The following is a 19,922-nucleotide window of genomic DNA, read 5'->3' on the forward strand; positions in this document are numbered from 1 at the left end:
GAGAGCATGCAGTGAAGCGCTTGCATTCATACACTTGTGCACACACCAGAAATGAAGTACTGCCTTAAAACTCAAGGTAAGAAAACACTAAAGCCTGCCTAGTGCAACACTGCAAGACAGCAGCAGAATAAAAAGTGGGAATTTTCTTCCCAGTGTTCAATGCTAAATAGGGATGATTTGTACTCCCTAAAGAAACAAAGCCACTATCAAAAGAAAAAAAAAGTAACTGATTGTTAATGACTCATCTTAACACTGAGACTACATATAGAACTTCATGAGTAATATAAACAGAAAATCTGTTAAAAACTCTATCTGTTTAGAAGCGTAGCATATAATTTTAGAAGCACAAATGTGTTTTACAAGCTAATACTCACAGAATTCAGTTTCAGCTGTCAAGCTAAAATTGTAAAATACTCTGTACTACACTTATGCATAAGCATAATGGCATTACTTAAATTATTCACTAGAAATAGTATTTGTTTCATTTCTAGTTTGCCTGTAAACAAACACTGAATTCTACAGAGTAACCCTGAATATATGTGGTTTACAAGTATTCATTATGTAGTTTAAAGCAGTTGTTCTCTAAGTGCAGCCCCAAGATCACTTGCAACTTGCAAGACCTTTGTACCCAGCCCCCAAAGTGGGCTTTTAATATTTTCATCTACAGGAACATAAAGGTTCACTGAACTGCAGATGAATCTTTTGATGTAGCCCACATACTGATATACCAGCATTAGGTGGCCATCCATAAACAAAACTCCTACTCAATCCATAACTTAACCCCTGAACAGCTCGTCTGAAATAAATAGTTGATAGCTGATGCGATCCATGGGAAAGAGCAAGTCATATACTATCACTTCTTCCTGTCACCTCAAAACCAGAGCTTTGAAACCACTGAGTGGACTGGTTGCAAAGACTGTGATAAAACATCTTCGTCCTTGAAAATTCCTGATTTGTCAACACTGAATTATTTTGGGGGAGACTGATCATGCGGGAGCATCCTTCTGCAACGCTGACAGCCAGACTGGTTCCAAACCTCTCCTGCTCTGTTCTGCTCCCTGCTAACGCTGTAACACCTTTCTGAAGAACTTGGGTGGAGGTGGAAAAAATAGCACACTTCTGATAAGAATTTCTTAGCCAAAAACATACTCAGACTAAATACCCCTTCAAGTTTCACAGATGCTTTTTCTAACGTCCAACAGCTGTCCAAAGCATACCAAGCTGAACTGACTGCTTTGAAAAGCCATTAGGTTTTCATTACTCAGCTAGACCTTCTTGAGAGTAACAACATCCACATTCTACATAACATCTCCTGTTTGGACACATAAACAGCTAAGCATGATGAGTTGATACTGATCTAAGCATTTCAAACTGTTCTTTTTTTTAAATTTGGTACTAAATACATGACTGATTACACTAGCTGTTTCAATTCATATGCATTATGGGGCAGACGCTCAGAGGAACAAATCACACTCTCCTTTCTTTTCTTTGACTATGTTCACAGACAAGCATTACCTGAAAGTCCAAATGTGGAAGCCCTCAAAGTTGTTACTGCCTTCTTTGGAGACTGCAGGGAGAGATACAGAGACACAGACAAACAGACTCTCCTCAAAGAAATTTCTATACCAGCCACAACGTACTCACTGAAAAGGCAATACACAGACTATAGAAGAACAACTAAAATCTCCCTTTCCTTGTTCCTGTGAGTTCTCTCTTACCAAATCAGACTTTTCGTAAAATCATACCTGACCCCCAGGACCTAAGTTCTAGACTTGACATGTTCTTCTCGAAGATAAAGAGTTGTTACTATGAATACGCCTTGCGCTTTTATGAAATTCCAGCTCCTTCACGCTGTTTCCAGCAGCTTCATGTCTTTCATGGTAAATTTTTACTCAGTTGACCTCTATAGCCAAAGAGAAATGAAAACATTTTTCCTTTGGGCTACAGGCAACCAGTTGCTTTAAAATATTTCCATTTGAACATAAAATATGCCAGGGTAATGATTTGTACTGTTCTCTGCCATTCACCTGCTGCCAGATATCCCTCTGACAGATCTCGGTTAAATCATCCTTGAATTTCAATTTAACAGAGATTAACAATCGCACAAAGTGCATTTTATAATAAAAACACGAATACTTACCATTGGTGGATTATTTACCAGCAGTGGGCCCACCCACTGTTATGAAATAATACTATTGTTCCTTTTGGTACATAGACATTATTGCAGAATCTCCTATTTGCTACCTAATCACAGTTTAGAAAAGTCTACTTTTAATGATGTCTTCTTTACAGCAAGCAATGGACAAATGTTACACTAAATTAACATTCCAACAAAATACATCTGTTTGCAAACAGGCAAAGAGAGAAATTACATCGAGCTACTACAGTTCCCCCAGGGACACAATTGCAGAGTGATGAATGCAGCTTCAGAGGCCCTAGTTTTAATTCACACGATCATTCTCCCCCAGCTGACAAAAGCATCTCCTTTGTTGCCCTAAGCACAAGGGCCTAGAATCGATCTGGATATTCTAGAGCTAAATGGTACAGAGTCACTTTACAGAGTCACACCTTTGTGTGCTTCACTGACACCTGCAAATTCATGTCATGAAATCCAAATAAAAATCATTCATCAGAAACCTCGTGGTTCCTTTCTGTTTCTTGTTCTTAGCAACAACATGCCAGAAAATCTACAAATGTTCTCCTTTTGTGATCACAGTAGATTAGAAATCCAGTAACAAAGAGGTATGCAGGAACTGCAGCCAAAGCTGAACCTTGCATAATAATAATGAAAAGAAACATACCAAAGATGGCAGCTTTCTGTTTCAGCATATTTGCAACATTCATGTTAGACAGCCAATGCAGAAATACTGCCGTGAGTGACTAGGAAACAAGACAATGATCAAAGAGCTAACAGAAGCCACATATCATCACCTACCTAGCTAGTGACATATGGGAATGATCTATAAATATCATACCAAAGGTCAGTGTTAAACAGGAACGTTAGAAGAGAACAAGTTTCAGCTTTAGGTTTGCACCATCCTCCTATCTATAGGAACAGCACGAGAGAAAGTATAAGGTGCCTGAAGGAGAAGACAACATGCAAGTAATCCAAGTTGGCATCTCTGGCAGTGCAGAAGCAGGAGTCGGCACCTCTCATTTAATAAACCAGATGGAGAAGGATTTTCACCATTTAGCCTTACCCTGAAGGCAAGACCAAGGAATTAGCAGTTGATGCAACGAGATGGACACAATGAGAGAGAGGCTCAGGTGACTAATTGGATCTGAAGGGGACAATAAAGCTGGAGGGGGGCGGGGGGGAATCGAGGCCAGAGAAAAAGGATTACAGTATTTGAAACAGTCACATGTATGAGGCACAAAACATTACTTTTCCAGGGAAGAGCACACTATTACTGTTGGCTATCAAATTTTGTCTCCCATAACTATGGATCTTGGTCATACACACAGGTCTATTCGATCATACTGAAATGCCTGACAAATTATATTAGAGCTAATATACAGGGCAAGACTACCTTTTAATGAAATAACACAGAAATATCCTACCATATGGACAACCCACAAGTAAGACTGTGGGAAGTGGAAGAAATAGTAAAAACAGAGACATGAAATCTAACCCCTGGAAAACAATACAAGAACTCTTGTAAAGGAAAATCACAACACATTTCAGCAAATAATATGTTTGCTCACATGTCTGAACAAAAAAGGCCAAATACAATGAGGAATTAGCATTTCCAAATTCTCTGCATGCCTGGTACATAAAGCAGTGAGACTGTGGATGCTAACAGTTGACTATCATGTGAAGCACACTCAACAAATGGCACCTATATTTGTTTGCTTGTTTGTTTTATATGACATAAGTAAAAGGTTACTCCTCAAAATAAAACATTTTGTTGTACGCATCAGATTTTGAAATATGCAGATCCACCCACAGTCTCTAATTAAATTTGTGTTCACTTTTGGAAATTAGCAGTAAAGTTTGAGCAGATTACTTCAGATGTGTTACAGCACATACAAGATGTTTCATGAATAAAATTTTAAAATATTCCTAGTAAAATTGATCTGTAATACGTGGGTAATTTTTACTAATATCATCAGATCGAGAACAACACAAAATAGATTTAGAAGAAGTATCGTAAGTAGAACAGGAAGAGGAAACCATACTGAATGGAAAAGTACAAATTGGAAAACCAGTTATAATTGGGTAGGCAGGCAAATCTATAGTGTAGACCTCCATATAGACTGTTTCAACATTGCCTGCACCAAAATCAAAAAGTGAGTTACAATGCACTTTGGAATTAATGGAGCTAAGCCTAGAACACACCAAGAAACATAGTCTTTAGTCTATTACTTTAAAAAATAAAATAATAAAAAGGAGAGCATTAGGTGAGGGTACCCCAAACACCAATTCTGCACCATTCTGGTACAACCATTCTGGTACAATTTCATCTCCTTCAATTGTCCAGAGCCATGTGCTCATGTGCTTTGGAGAGAACCACTCCAGATAAAATCCTCGCTGCTGCACATACACAGAAAAAGTATGGAGAATTAGGATGCATTTCACATGCTTCTAAAATCTTATCAGCAGTTGGAAAGAAATACTCCCCTTGTGAAAATAATTCGTTGGCACTGTACTACTCACATCTCCTTTTGGAATCTTTAACTGTATTTTCACTATTATGTTTTTTTAATCCTCTAAATTTACAGTCTTCACATACCGGTGAGACACTTATTGTCAGTTTAATCAAGAAAGACAACTGAATAATGCAAAGAACAGTAAAACAGGACCTGCAATTGATGGATAAAGATATTATGGTCCTATTGGGTGGTGCTAAAGTAGCTAATAGAGTTTTCATAGGCACAGATACTCATAGCTACCCAAAAGGGTCCGACAGCACAGAAGAATGCCAGAGCTGATTAGGGTTAAAGTAACAGGAAATCACAGAAAACTGCTAAAATTTCCTGTGCTTAACCCACAGCAATCACAGCTGTAACTTCTTAAAGTTCACTACCAGAAACCCAAGACTTGGCAGTTTTATAAGCTCAACATTCTTATATACAGGAACCAGTAATTCAAAGGCAGAATAAAACTGTTCCTTTAAATCTTACTAATCCTAGAATATTATCAAATCCAGTCAGCGGATGTTCACAGTAACTGAATAAGATCAGAGTTAACTTATGTTGCTCACGATACGGGTGGCCATCTAACCATCAACAAAACGTAGGAGCCAGCAGTGTTGGGGGGGAGGGTGGGGGTGTGAGCCAAATGAAAATAAAGAACTTGAGTACTACGTTAATAAAGGTTTGCCTTGTGATGCTACTGGTGAGGAAGCTGGACTCCAAAAGGACCATTATCCTCATAGCATATTTCTGGATAACAGATACATATACAAATAGATTTTACCAGCCTCTTACCTGCCTCTACCAAAGTAGAAGGACACATTATATTACTGCATACTGATTGGATGAAAATCTTCCCTATCACAAGAATGTATCCCTGAACAGAAGCAGCCCAAACTACAGGGGGAGTAGACAGAACACTTGTCAGTCATGTCAACATTTTACTGACTCCTGTAAAAAAACAAATATGCCAGATGTGGGAAACTACCCAAGGTTTCATACGCCACTTCAAATCCTGCATACTGGAAAAAACAAAGTCACACTGTTAAAAGGGAAAAAAATTACAAAAAGTTTGGCCAAAGCCAAGAAAAGATTAGGACTTAAGGAACCTCATTTCTCATCATTGTGAAGTTACCTGAAATAACATGATATGATCAATTCATCAACAACATAATCAATTCCTAAAGTGCTGGTAGGTTTTCTCCTAAGGACATCTAAGTTATGTTGCTGATAGTCAGGATTTTTCCCAAAAGCGAGCAAAAGACTGCTTTGCAGAACGGAGTCTGGCATTCTGGCCTTCAGGGAATATAGGGAGCAAAGTAAAAATTAATGAATCGATAAGCAATATACTGACCTCCTGGAAAGAAAGCCCGTAAATGGAGAGAAAGAAAATAAATCCCATAGTACACCACATATTCTCTACCATAGTACACCACATATTCTCTAAGGGGAAGCAAGAGAACATGCACAGTGCTACCAAGCATAACTGGAATCTTTCACAAGCTCAACAGTGATTTACAAAAAATTGTATGTTCTCATTTCTCCTTGTTATACCACAAACACGGGTTTATTCTTGTTTCCTGGATCCTTAGTAGGAAAAAAAAAAAAAGTATCTGCATCCTATTGCCATAGGATATTGCCTTAGGGCATCCTCTCATTGAAATGTTTCCTATGAACAATTTTTTGCTGCACCTAGCTTGTCCCAACTGCTAACATGTGTTCAGTCTCAGTTGTTGCGCCTAACACTATAAATCTTTAATTGCAGCTTTATGTAAAAGTGATGTTTATTTTAGTCAGCAGTCAGATGGAAAAATCAGTTCTTACATAAGGATTTTTGTTTTTAAAGGTGTACATATGATTTGCAAATAGAAGAGGAAAAAGTTCAGACAAGCAATGTATTTTTTCCCCTAATCCTAAGAAAAAGAGACATAAGATTATTTCATTAACCAAAGGACAAGGATGCAGGCTCACAGATGGGTTAAAATGTATCCCCCTTAGGCAGACTTGAGAGCCCACAGCTAGCTTAATTAGAAGGCAAGAAAAATTGAGAGAACTGAATAGAACAGCAGGAAACTAACTTATATACTACATCAGTTTAACAGGCCAAAGGCTAGAGTAACGGGAAACTCCTGAACCGATACTGCGCTGAGAGGGGGAACCAAACTCCAGAAGGATCCAGGTACTCAGAGCTCACACACATGGAGACTGAACATGTTTATGTGGCCAGCTGTGCCAGTGCCATTTCAGCAGCCCAGCAGACAATGCTGATACCAGGATATCGTAGGTACATCAGAAAAGGGGGGCTGTGAGCACTGGGAGATCAAAGGGAAGTGATGCAAAAACTTACAAATCCTACCTCATTTTGTATATATAAAACAATTTCACTCTTTTCCTCTCAACAGGTGCCAGAAGCAATGAACAATCTCAGCTAAACTCAAACGCCCAAGGAAAACTATTATTTCCTTAGCTGAAAAGCAGTTTGGATGACAAGTGCCATGCTACAACAGACGGTGTTACTGAAGCGAAAGTGATGACAAATCTAACTCCTGTTCTGTGCTACCAGAGCTTTGTTTGTTTACAGCACCTACCTTGTTTTTTAAATACTTAAAATGAAAGAAGCAAGTAAAAATTGTTAGCTGAAGAGTTCCTGAAATTATTTTATAACGTAGGTTAAGTTTTAGAAATTTACACACAGGTTTGAATTTTTCAGCAGAAAATAATACCTGGTGGTCCAGGCCGTTTACAGGGCAACAGGGGCAACTTCCTATTGCAAAGCAACCTGTCCCACCTGCTTGACTCACAGGCGATAGATACATGGAGGAGATGACAGGGCCCGCTCAGTGAGGCCGTGCGCGTGCAGAGCTGTACAGACACTAAGACCCTACCTACCTATACCGCTCAAGCAGACTGGACTCAAATCTTAGCCCGGGCCCTCTCAGCAGGGCTCCCTAGCTGAAACACAGCTTCACATTGGTGCAATAGCGCTCTTCCTGTATGGCAAGGCATGAGGCAAGAGCACAGGACTGGCAGCTTTCAAGCAGGGCAACAACTGGTCATACGGAGAAAGAATCCTAAAATACCTGCAAAAAATTAGGTATATTGGCATTCGCAGTGCAAGGAGGGGCAGGACAGGAAGGAAAGATGCCTCCAGCGCTCACATCACAGCCAGAGGAGAAAGCACTGTAAAGTATGCACTTTGAAGGCCAGATGCATCTCTTTGCTAGAGAAACAAATAAAAATAAAAGAAATGCTACCAAAAATACTACACCATTTCAGATTTCGGAAAACACAGTAGAACAGGCAGAAGAGGCTGGGTCTACCTCTACCATAAATCTTGAGTTGCACAGTGCCGCTCACAAATTCAGCATTCATCCAAACAAAGCTTTTCATTAGAGTTACTAGAACTTCACAAGGAGATATTGTGCCTTGGCTACATGTAGCTTGAAGAAGGGGAGAGAAAGTGCAGGAATTGCTTCTTTCAGATAAATACAAGTTGCTGAATTCAGCCAAAGAAAATTTTGGGAAGAACTTGACCGAGTACATGCCCTTGTTAACAGTCTCCAGAGTACTACTTCGTCTGTTTTGGCCTTGCAATATAGCATGTTCCCAGTTTGATTACTTATATATTGGAGAAAGAAAAAGAAAAAAGAAAAAGAAAAAAAACCCAAGGGCTCTTGGCATTTATCTCTGAATCTTGGGGAACTTTCTTTTTGAATTTTTGAAAAACACTCAACTTTGCCTCCTTCTAGTGCTCTTTAAGGGGTTATTATTACAAGACATGGTGTTATGACTTTATCTAAACTGTTGTTTCCAAGAAACAGAAGGGTTTTCTTGCAGTTTTCAGTTGATAAAAGTACATTCACCACAGGATAAATATTACTGGATCACTTCAGCAGCTGAAGGATACTTTTTAGCTATAAAATGTTCTAAAGATCTTGCAGATGGGAAGTAAAAAAAAATGTTTATTCCATGTTTATACTTGTACAAAACTGTTAATCACAGCACAGTCAAGTTATTAAAGCAAAAGAGGTTAATATGCTGATTTTTCCAGAAAGCCAAGTACTAGGATACTGCTGACTGATTACAATAGTATTTGTTATTTGAGAAGGTTCATTAAAAAAAAAAAATGTTACTCTTGACTCTGAACATCCAGATTTAAATGTTTTCACTACCAAACTGTCAATGTTTCAAAAAGTTGTTACTGGGAAAAAGACTGTCATAAACACACCATTTGGGTGAAGGCCAGGGAAAATTACCTACCTGTTACAGTGACTTTCCCCTAAGTAAAAAAAAAAAACAAAAAAAACCCCTCACTTTTACAGTACAAGTACAGAAGCAAGATGATAATCAGATTCTAACATGGAGATAATTCGAGGATCTCTCCTAAGGAGAAAGGATCGCTACACCGCATGGTAACACAGACCTCACGTAGCTACTGTCATCTCTTCTATGGCAAAGGGAGATAACTGTTGGTAATTTTACTTCCTATTCACTTACCATCTCTGTCCTAAATAACTAATCCAATCCTAGACATTAAACAAAAATTCATCAAGTCCTCTATTGTCACCAAACAAACAGCCCTAATATAAACACAGCAATATTTTTTCCAAAGTATATTCAAATTCATCCTTTCTCTCCCTTATTCAGAACTAGGATGCCCAAGTCCCCAGGCTGTTGCATTCACTCCATGGCCGTGGTACTACACTGTAAAGAAAAGCAGGCTGCCCACAATCTCTGCTCAGAGGTTCCCTTCAAGGTCCACAGTTTTTGCCCCTGACAACGTAGCAAGTGCTTGCCATCTCTGGAACAAGGAACAGCCAGCATGCTGCCAGCAAGAGAACACTGACGGAATTCACGCTGGGATTTTACCCATTCTATCTCGTCAGTAACCTTTAATAACCAGCCGTTAACAAGCTTAAAAGGTTAATCCACTGTAAAGTACCTGGTTTTAACCCATCAGTACTATCCATGTTGCAAGATCACTTAGAAATTGCACCATAAAGTAGCTTCCATTATTCTAGCTAATTTAATTTGCAGCAAACAGAATAAGCAACATGCCCCATACAAAAGGGACTGCAATATGAAAAAATAGATACAGTTCAGGGAAAATTGTGAAGTTCCACTCTTTATTCACCTGCAGAAAGCGGGACTGAGCAGCATGACCTCCAGAGATCCCTTCTACCACGAATTAAATATTCTATGATTCTACGATTCCATAATCAGAAGGAGGGTATTTTCCTGTGTACAGACTAATACGTTTCCAGGATGTTTTGGAAAGCTGCCATAATCCCATTATCAGTCACTCACACATATGTGCAGACATAAACACAGAGGCCCAAAAAGTAAAGGTTCTGGTTAACAAAATAGCGTCATACAAATTGCAAGAATGCAAGACTTTCCTTCAAATGCTTAGAAGTCTTTCATTGGCTCATTACCTTTCATCTCTTGCTTTTCTAACATGCTGCTCCTTGCAGCGACGCCATATTTTCCATCAATCAATCAAAAAGGCAATGGAACTTTAACAACAGTGCTCCAGAGAGGGACTGCCACAAGGCACCACACCCAGCAGAGTCCATACAGCAGAGCCCATCAGTAGGACAGACAAGGAGACATACAGCTGGTGATTAAGAGAAAACAGGAGAAGGGATGGAGACAAGAGAATCCATCCTGGCTACAGAACCACCTGTTTTCTGCTAAGGACAAGACAGTCAGAGGTGGGCATCTCAGAGTGGCCAAAGTGACAGACTGGATCTGAATATCTCCCTTACTGTAGCAAAAATTAGACTAATCGATCCCTCACCCCACATAAAAAACCCTTTATGAAGGTAAACAAAGAAAGGACAGAAAGGACATTTTTCAAAAAAAAAACCCACTTCCTGGCAGTATCTAAATTTGAAATTACTTTTGGGAATGACAACTCGGCTCCTATCCTAGATTAAGGATTCAGTACCTCTAAACAAACGTGCGTTTGGCATCTATTTCTCCTCTCTTTTCATTTAATTCTGAAATAACTGTAATGCCAGTACCCAGACTTAATAAACAGGCTTTACTACCTTCAGTCTCCACCTCTGCTCCTCGTCTCTAAATCTTCCGCTACATGTTAGAATGAACTTCCATAAATAGTCTGGCAAACAGAAGATATAAAAAGCAGCTTTCAAATGAACACCTCTGCAGAGCACCAGAAGTAAAGACTGGATAGATCAGCGTTCAGATCAGCTTATGCTTTTCAGGTGATTGCCAGATTTTAGACTGCCATATTCGTTGATGACACCAAATAAGACTATTTTGAAAATGCAATATTTTTCAAAAAAATTCTGAAACATATTCTACTCTCTATTCATTATTATTTAGCTTACTAGAACAGTATAAATATTAGAAAATACATTGTAAACCTTGCTACATTTGTAGCACTTCCCTCACAAGGAAAAACAGGTTGCATTGACACTTCATCAAGAAATACGCTAATATAGTTGTGAATAGTATAATTATAATTACATAATTATATCATACAGTATTACTATAATATTATAATTTTTGAGAAAGCATTTTAAATAGGCAGTCTTTCCCTCTTTAGGGGAATAAAGAACAAGAATTAACCAAAAAATGCTTTCAAGCAACAACACTGGCAGCAGAGCTGGCCTCTGCACATGACCTGATATAACTGACAGTACTGTATTTCTCAGACTTCTTAAAGCATCACAAATGGTGACGCTTGCACACTTCTTGTACTGTTGAGATGTGACCACAGTGCATGTTCCATCTGAAATGGTGGAATCAAGTGTGCATTCAAGTGCCTGTCCCAGCCACTTCCCAATCCCAGACTGAAGCACAACTCAAAGCCATACCACCCCTTCCAACTTCTCAGCCTAGACTTCTCTAGAAAAAAAAATGTAGGAGCACATATTAAAAAAGAAACCATGGTATTATCCAAACAGGAGACAAGATCCCAGTTGACGCTGCGGCACACAATCAGTGTCAGATTAGCTACAGCTAATGCTTTTTCTTTGGGTAAGAGTTACTGGGCAACTATGGGGAGGAATAAATGGTCTGTGTTGCCCTGAAAATAAGCCATCCAAAAAGAGAATGATGTTACGAACAATAGTGCCTCTTACTTTTATAAACTTCATGTACCCTTTTAATTCTCTTTTATGTACGAGGCTTTATTACCACAGTTTAAGCAGTCAAGTTTGTCTCTCTTATCACTTAAAGCCCTTGCTACTCAGTTGGCTACAGCCAGGCAGGCTCCTACTCAGACTACAACTCAAGTTCAGGAACGCGGACAGGGAGAGGGGTCCATCTCACCCACGGTACTCAGTCCAGCTCTGAGGCGTGAGCATGCATTACCTGAACTCTCATCTCAGCCAGCAGGCCACCACACAAAGCTTACCGCAGGCTTTTAGCTGACCAACAACCATGTCAAATTTGTTAAAAAGCTATGTTAAAAGATGGTATGTACTTGTCACCCTTTTACTTTATGCCTTGGCTCTTCTCCATATGTCTTTTCTCTCTATGCCTCAACTTATCTTTTTCAGCAGTGTAAGCTTTCTCAGTTGGAAAAAAATCACTAGATAAAATAAGGTTTGTTACCAATCAGAAAACTAAAAAAGCTCACTTCTGTAATATAAAACTACATACGATATGAAAAGTAAGTAAAGCACTAGGAGATCTAAACATACATTTTTAAGAAACCATGGTTTCAACCTACCTTATTTAAAAGGCAGAGTAAGACTTATGCAGACCTTACTTCTAAAGTGTTCAGAATGATTATGTTCAAAGCAGATTACTGCTTCATCTAGTACTAATCAGCTTAGCGCTAGGAAAATGACCATTATGGCAAAAACAGTCACCTACATTCTACTCCAACATATAGAATGACAAGTTCATATCATCACTATTGGTCTGATATATGTTGTCTCCAAAAACATGTGATTTTCGTTGACCTCAGAAATTATGGTAGCCTTGAGAATGCAGGAATTTCTTTAAAAGAAAAAAGCCACACAAATTTCAGATCAGAAACACAAATGAAAACACTTTGAAAGAATAACAAAGCACTGGGAAAACAATGTGCAGCCAGCAGCTTCAGAACTAAACACCCACTCGCAACTGGCAATGCATAAGCTGTAAAGAACAAAAACGCCTGCCCACAAATGACACAAAAACTAAAGGCTGAAATGTGAGTCATAGGAAGAAAAGAGAAAAATGCTTACCTATGAATAGAAAAAGAAGCAATGGATCTAATAAGGGATGCCACTGCTCCAACTTTAGCAGCTTCCACTGCTCCCTGTGATCTGTATCGCACGGTTTCACCGTAAGTGATGAAAGGTTGGTTGTAGACAACAATCTTCCCCTTGGCCTCTTGAGCTCTTCTGTGGAGTTCATCAAAAGAGGCTACCACTATGACTTCTGCCATAATTCCTGAAAGAAAGTATTTCAGTGGCGTTACAGAGTTTAACATAACCCTCCTAAAGCCAGTTTTACCCTGACAGAAACGCATGGACTGTAGAGAATAGAGGAAATTAGACCTTTTCTTACTGGAAAAGATAGACTGTGTGAAATGCTTCATCAGAGATTGGTACAAAATAGCTGCAAAAACACCCTGAAATGAATACACACAGTTCTGTAAACCATCCTCTCAGGTTGGTCGTAGAACATAACTTGGTGGGCAAGGAGGATACACAGGGGAATGCTGTTCTCTAAATGTATTTCAAATGCTTGACTGCAATCATTTACAGCACAAAAACATTTGGAAAAGCTGCCTATGGGATTAATAAAAAAAAGATAGTAATCTTTTCATGTAATTGTTTTGATATGTTGCTAAACAACTTAACCTAACATCAGACAAGTGAAAGCACATATTTTTAGACTGAAACACATACAAAATGATTTAATTCATAAATGAAATGAAATGAAGGTTTTACGGTTTCAAAAAAATTTTACAGTATGCTTCTAAGTCAAAAAAACTTTGTATTTAATTCAGGAGACTACAGTTTTATTGTATCTCCTTCTGGGGGCTTTCCTAGGGATCCATCCTTTTCCAATGATGATACAGAGAACACAGGCAGGTACTTTTGGAAAAATATTTGCTCGTCGTAAATTAGATCCCACCCAGCTGTTTGTTTTTAATAGTTGGAATAGTTTTAAATTGCTATGTTGTCTTTCTGGAAAAACAAAGGAATTTATAGATAACTAGTTTTTCCTAAAGCCAGAAAAAGCTTCTAACTTTATAAAACATTAATTTAAGAGCTACATTTCACAGCTTTTGAGAAAAAATAATTCATTAAAATGACCACTATGCTTAAAATCTAATTTTGCTGATTGGTTACAAAGATAAGTGGAAACTGTTGAACAACACAGGCTAAGACTTTTCCTCTAAATATAGAAGTAGTAATGGATGCCTGAAATTTTAGTGTTGCACATTTCACCTAAAAGCCACAAAATATGTCAGTGAAAACATTAAAATAATTATTTAGAGAAGATTTTAAACTTGTATTTGAGATTGTAATATATGAGAAGAACTGACAGGAAAAAAAGGAAGATAATCTCACCCAGCATCAGTGTATCTAGGCTCATGGCTTCTTTAAGATCAAACTACAGTATACTTCAAAACTCAAAGAAACTGTTTCATACAGAAAAAGGCTGTTTTCTTAAGAGTGCATCGCTAAGAGAACAAGAAACTCCGTACTACCGCTACAAGACACATGAGTTTTAGCTACAGTACTAGTGTGAGAGGTGTAAAAATTTTAACTGAACAACCATTCAGATTTTTAGCCTTATAAAAATAGTCACAGAAGACCAAACCAGAAGAGATCACCTTCAAATTTTACTATGCTACTACTGGCAGGTACGTGAGTGTGTTAACAGACTCCAAGCGCTGCTAATGAACTACTGGTTCGACTATCTATCTAAGGCACATCCCAGTGACAGGACTGTTTGGCGTACGGAACTATGCCACTGGAAATAAAGCCAGGCATCTGTAAAATTCCATTTTCCACAATAAAAGTCAAGGTCTCAGTAGGCTGACACTGCACTCCATATTTCATATTAGCTTCTGAGACTAGCTCACTCCAATGCTCCACTTGGATTTTCTAGCAAGCACTGGACTGACATACATTGTATTAGCGATTGCAAGGAGTCTGACTGCTTCTGATATTGCTTTACTGCTTTAATGAAAAACCACCAATTCTGGATGCTTTTTAAAGAATGCTATAGACAGCTAGCAACTGTCTATAATCCTCAAGAAAAAATATGGAAAAGTACGTTTTTATGAGCCCCCTAGAAGGCAGGCATCAGGAGTTACTTTGCACAGTGAGCTTTATGGGAATTACGACTAAGAGAAAGAATGCAGAGCTGCAAACTCAGTATCTCTGTTTTTGAGTGTTCCCAAATAAGCTAAATAAAGCAATCAGTTGACAAAACAAAACAAAGGTTCCCTCTGCATGTTTAACTTAAAGGCAGCATGAGATATATAAGGCATCAATTACAGTGCTTTCTGTAATAAAACAAAACTTGTGTAACTTCTGACTAATTCAATGTCTCATTTGCACTTTAGTCCCACTTCATACCATTTCAGTCTCATCTATTAAAGTGAAAGGAGGAATGCTTATTTTAAATAAATACCTGAACACACACATACCACACTAAGACCTCCTGTGCAAAAGCAGAAATGAAACAAAAAGTCCAATTGCTTATCGTAAAGGAGATTGGATTTTTTTTTTTAATGGGGAATGGCTTACCTTACTGAACCTTTTAGTTAATTAATCAAACTCTGCCCCTAACATCTCCTAACAACTTAGTGCCTCATGGCTCTCCTTTTTACGTCTAAAGATGTTCTATCTAGTTCTTACTCCTATCATTATCTGATCCAGAATTTGGCTGTGTGTTACAGAATGGGATCATTTCAAACACCCAAGCAAGGAGGCAGCTGAATTGCCTGCGTACTTAGGCAAGATATAAAGATTATAACCCACGCAGTCCAAGGAATTAATATGGAGCATTTTAGGAATTAGCTATGTAAAGAGCATTAAGCATAGAAGACAAAATTAAGAACTTAAATTAGGCCGAGCACATAAAGCTGAAGACCGTATACTTGTTCTTGCCATGTGAAACATTATAGTATTGTTGAGTTCAGCCAATAAGCAAAAGAACTTATTTAATGCTATGTGTTTCATCTCATTTTTTATATTAAATAGTAAATTGTACCAAGTCATTTTTGAGAATTAGGGTAGAGGAAAGGAGTTAATGGTGGGAACAAGCAGACAACTTTCAATTACCAGCAAAATCAGCATTATGAAGCCTTCTGTACACAGATAATGCGCATTTCTATCTAAACACTTGGCTACGCCACAACTTTGACAATCATACTAACAATTGAAATAAATGGTACAGTACACATTAGCAAAGTTTAAAATCCTTCATAGGCAGAATGAAGGCAAAATTGACTACAGCTACTCTTTAATAGCTATGGAAAGTCCAAAACCAAAAAAAAAAAAGAAAAAAACTGCCTGTAAATCAGCTGTCTGCAGTGTTATCATACATCAGAAGTCTGATTCTTGGTGTGAACAATTCTGTCTGTCTATCTGGAGAGTCACCTCCCAGCACCTGCTTACTTGCCAGCAATCACACTAGCAGTAGATTAGTTTAAAGGGAATTCCCCGAAAGATAATTTATTCTCCACAAGATTAAGATGCACCAAATCACAGAATCACACAGAATCACAGAACGGTTGAGGTTGGAAGGGACCTCTGGAGATCATCTAGTCCAACACCTCTGCTCAAGCAGGGTCACCTAGAGCACATTGCCCAGGATCGCGTCCAGGCGGGTTTTGAATATCTCCAGCAAAGGAGACTCCACTACCTCTCGGGGCAACCTGGTCCAGTGCTCTGTCACCCTCACAGGAAAGAAGTTTTTCCTCACGTTCAGATGGAACTGCCTGTGCTTCAGTTTGGGCCCGTTGCCTCTCGTCCTGTCACTGGGCACCACAGAGAAGAGTCGGGCCCCATCCTCTCGACATCCCCCCTTCAGATACTTGTACACATTGATGAGATCGCCTCTCAGTCTTCTCTTCTCCAGGCTAAAACAGGCCCAGCTCTCTCAGCCTTGCCTCATAGGAGAGATGCTCCAGTCCCTTCATCATCTTTGTAGCCCTTCACTGGACTCACTCCAGGAGCTCCATGTCTCTCTTGCAGTGGGGAGCCCAGAACTGGACACAGCACTCCAGGGGAGGCCTCCCCAGGGCTGAGGAGAGGGGCAGGATCACCTCCCTCCACCTGCTGGCAACACTTCCTCATGCACCCCAGGATACCGTTGGCCTTCTTGGCCACAAAGGTACATTGCTGGCCTATGCTTAACTTGTTGTCCACCAGGTTTCCCAAACTTGCTGAGGGTGCACTCTGTCCCTTCCTCCAGGTCATCGATGAATACATTGAACAAGACTGGTCCCAGTACTGACCCCTGGGGGACACCGCTAGCTACAGGCCTCCAACTGGACTCTGCACCACTGACCGCAACCCTCTGAACTCTGCCATCTAGCCAGTTCTCAATCCACCTCGCTGCCCACTCGTCTCGCCCACACTTCCTGAGCTTGCCGGTGAGGATGTGATGGGAGACAGTGTCCAAAGCCTTGCTGAAGTCCAGGGAGACAACATCCACTGCTCTGCCCTCATCTACCCAGCCAGTCATCCCTTCACAGAAGGCTATCAGATTGGTCAAGCATGATTTCCCCTTGGTGAATCCGTGCTGACTACTCCTGATCACCTTCTTGTCCTCCACATGCTTGGAGTGATGGCATCCAGGAGGAGCTGTTGCATCCCCTTTCCAGGGAGGGAGGTGAGGCTGACAGGCCTGTAGTTTCCTGGCTCCTCCTCCTCGCCCTTTCTGAAGACTGGCGTGACATTGGCTTTCTTCCAGGCCTCGGGCACCTCTCCGCATCTCCATGTCCTTTCCAAGATGATGGAGAGTGGCCTAGCAATGACGTCTGCCAGCTCCCTCAGCACTCGTGGATGCATCCCATCGGGGCCCATGGATTTGTGGATGTCAAGTTTGGACAAAAGGTCTCTAACCTGATCCTCCTCGATCAAGGGAGGGTCTTCCTTTCTCCAGACTTTCTCTCTTGTCCCTAGGGTCTGGAATTCCTGAGGGCTGGCCTTAGCAGTAAAGACTGAAGCAAAGAAGGCATTCAGCAACTCTGCCTTCTCTGTATCCTTCGTTACGAGGGCACCCGCCCCATTCAACAGTGGGCCCAAATATTTAAAACATATTAGTAGCTGGAGTTACATATCTATCTGTCTTACTAATAGGTTTCAGAGAACACTAAGAAAAGCAGGCGAATTCAGCTGGAAATTCACAAGGGAAATCTCATATAGAATACTGTTGCTGGTTTTGGCCACACCAGGGCAAGACATAGTAAGACTTTCCCATGTCGAGTATCAGGAATTCTGGAGATTTGGAGACCAAGTCTCTGCTGGTTTTTATTTACTATGTTCCTGCAAGCACTCAGCTTTTACATATATACAAATTCAACCTAGTCAGTTACAATCAAAAGCTACGTTTAAGAAGAATTTAACAAGGCCAGAAAGAGATCATTTGCACACTGTCTAATTGTGTTGGATTAAGACCAATCTTACTCTTTTCCTTTTTTTCCCCTCCATCTCATTTTTGTTATCCACTTGAACCGAAACAGTCCCTTGGAGATTTAGTTATGAAAACAACCGCAGCCATCCTTAATTTGGCAATAAATTTTTGCGCAACAGCAAGTGAACAACTCCACCCTACAAACCTTCCAAAACTTCATCTACTTCACACTGTGCTAACATGAGAATTATGATTTCTCTTACAAATCACACTATGGAACAGCAATGCTGATGATCCATGCCTACAGGAGCTACCATTGGCAAATAAATAATCTGACGGGCAAAGCAATTCTTACTTGAAACAATAAAAAACCCTTATTTCTACATCTAGACATAACAAAGTTGGAAAGCTAAGTCTCCACTAAACTTCCCTGTGTGTTAGGTATTTTAAAATTTAGCTCCCTACACATAAAATATTGCCTGAAATACCAGCACACAAAGTCAAAGACATATCTACTTGCTCTGGTACTGGCGATAATTCTGAAACTGGGAAAGAGCACATCTGAGATGCCCCCTGCTTCTGCCGTCATGACAGCAAGAGGCAAAGAGTAGGCAGAGGGTTGCTCCATCCTTTTCATCAGAAGAGGGCCAGAAACCAGCACTGGGAAATTAAGAAGCTTCCTCATGGTAGGAAGAAGATGAAGAAAGAGTAGGAGCAGCAACACACCATGAGAGCAATGCGAGGAGCTGCCCTGCAGAACACTGACATAGGACTCTCTTGTTTCCCTGTTTCTTGCCTACTGCATGGCTGCCACTGTCTCTCAGATTTCTCCATTTCCATCTCAGCTCTTCCACAAAGCTAATTTTACCAGGAAGATGCCACAAGATGTTATATGGCATTCCAGGCCAACCGTGGATACAAGCAGGTAGAAGGAGCAAGCTCTTCCGAATTTAGTCTGGCTAATCCAGCTGTCCTTCAGACTTGGCCATCTCCCCTTCCCGTCCAGCAGCTCCCCAAGATGAAAGTTCCACGCTTCTGCTTCTTTCAGAAATGGCCCACATGCACTTTCTATTTTTGCATATTTGCACAATATGCAATATTTTCATGGAGTTACAGAGATTCTAGAATTTTTTTGCATGGACTATAGGAAACAGTTGCATATAAGCTACAACTCGTCAGCTGGGATGTGCTGTTCTTGGATAAAAATGGCAATCTTGGAGCTGGCTCCCTCCACATGCTACAGCACCCTGCACAGCACTTGAGCATGTGCCAAGACCGATGCTTCTGGGTGGGGATGTAAGGAAATGAAATATTCAACAGCAAGAGGGAAGATATATATGCTTGGAGGTAGGGAAGAAAGGAAGTTCCTAGGACAGGTCAAAGAAAAGAGGCTTTGGGGAGTAGAGGGAAAGGCAAATTTATTCTTGAAAAATAAGTAAGGTTAGGGACCTGCCTTGATATATTGTTTAGGCTTAGCATCCTCTAAAGTTAGCCTGGAAAACATTTTTCCCCTCAGTTTGTGTCTTATCTCTTCGAACCTTGAACTTCATCTTAAATTCCAATCTCTTGCTAAGACTGGGAGTGTTTCTTCTTCCTATGTTTATGCCACTGCCACCAACAGGACTCTGCTCCAGACTGGTGGGTTTGTGCTTTAATAAAATAAAATAACTGAACATCTTTCTTGTGTGCACTTTCAGCAGCACAGAAGGAAAAGCAGG

General features: G+C 39.9%; 1 protein-coding gene across 9 annotated transcripts in view; it reads right to left on the reverse strand.

Moving 5' to 3' along the window:
• Positions 1 to 19,922, reverse strand: part of CPQ (carboxypeptidase Q) — a 168,828-nt gene that overhangs the window by 120,986 nt on the left and 27,920 nt on the right. For all 9 annotated transcript variants that reach the window (XR_011139272.1, XR_011139270.1, XR_011139271.1 and 6 more), the window contains exon 4: positions 12,843 to 13,050. Coding sequence is in view for 5 of the 9 variants with exons in the window: in XM_009675996.2 (XP_009674291.2) it covers positions 12,843 to 13,050 (208 nt within the window). In the remaining 4 variants the exon portion in view is untranslated. The remainder of the gene's footprint in view (positions 1 to 12,842; positions 13,051 to 19,922) is intronic.

Source organism: Struthio camelus, chromosome 2 (assembly GCF_040807025.1).
Source record: "Struthio camelus isolate bStrCam1 chromosome 2, bStrCam1.hap1, whole genome shotgun sequence".
In the NCBI taxonomy this organism is placed as follows: Eukaryota; Metazoa; Chordata; class Aves; order Struthioniformes; family Struthionidae; genus Struthio; species Struthio camelus.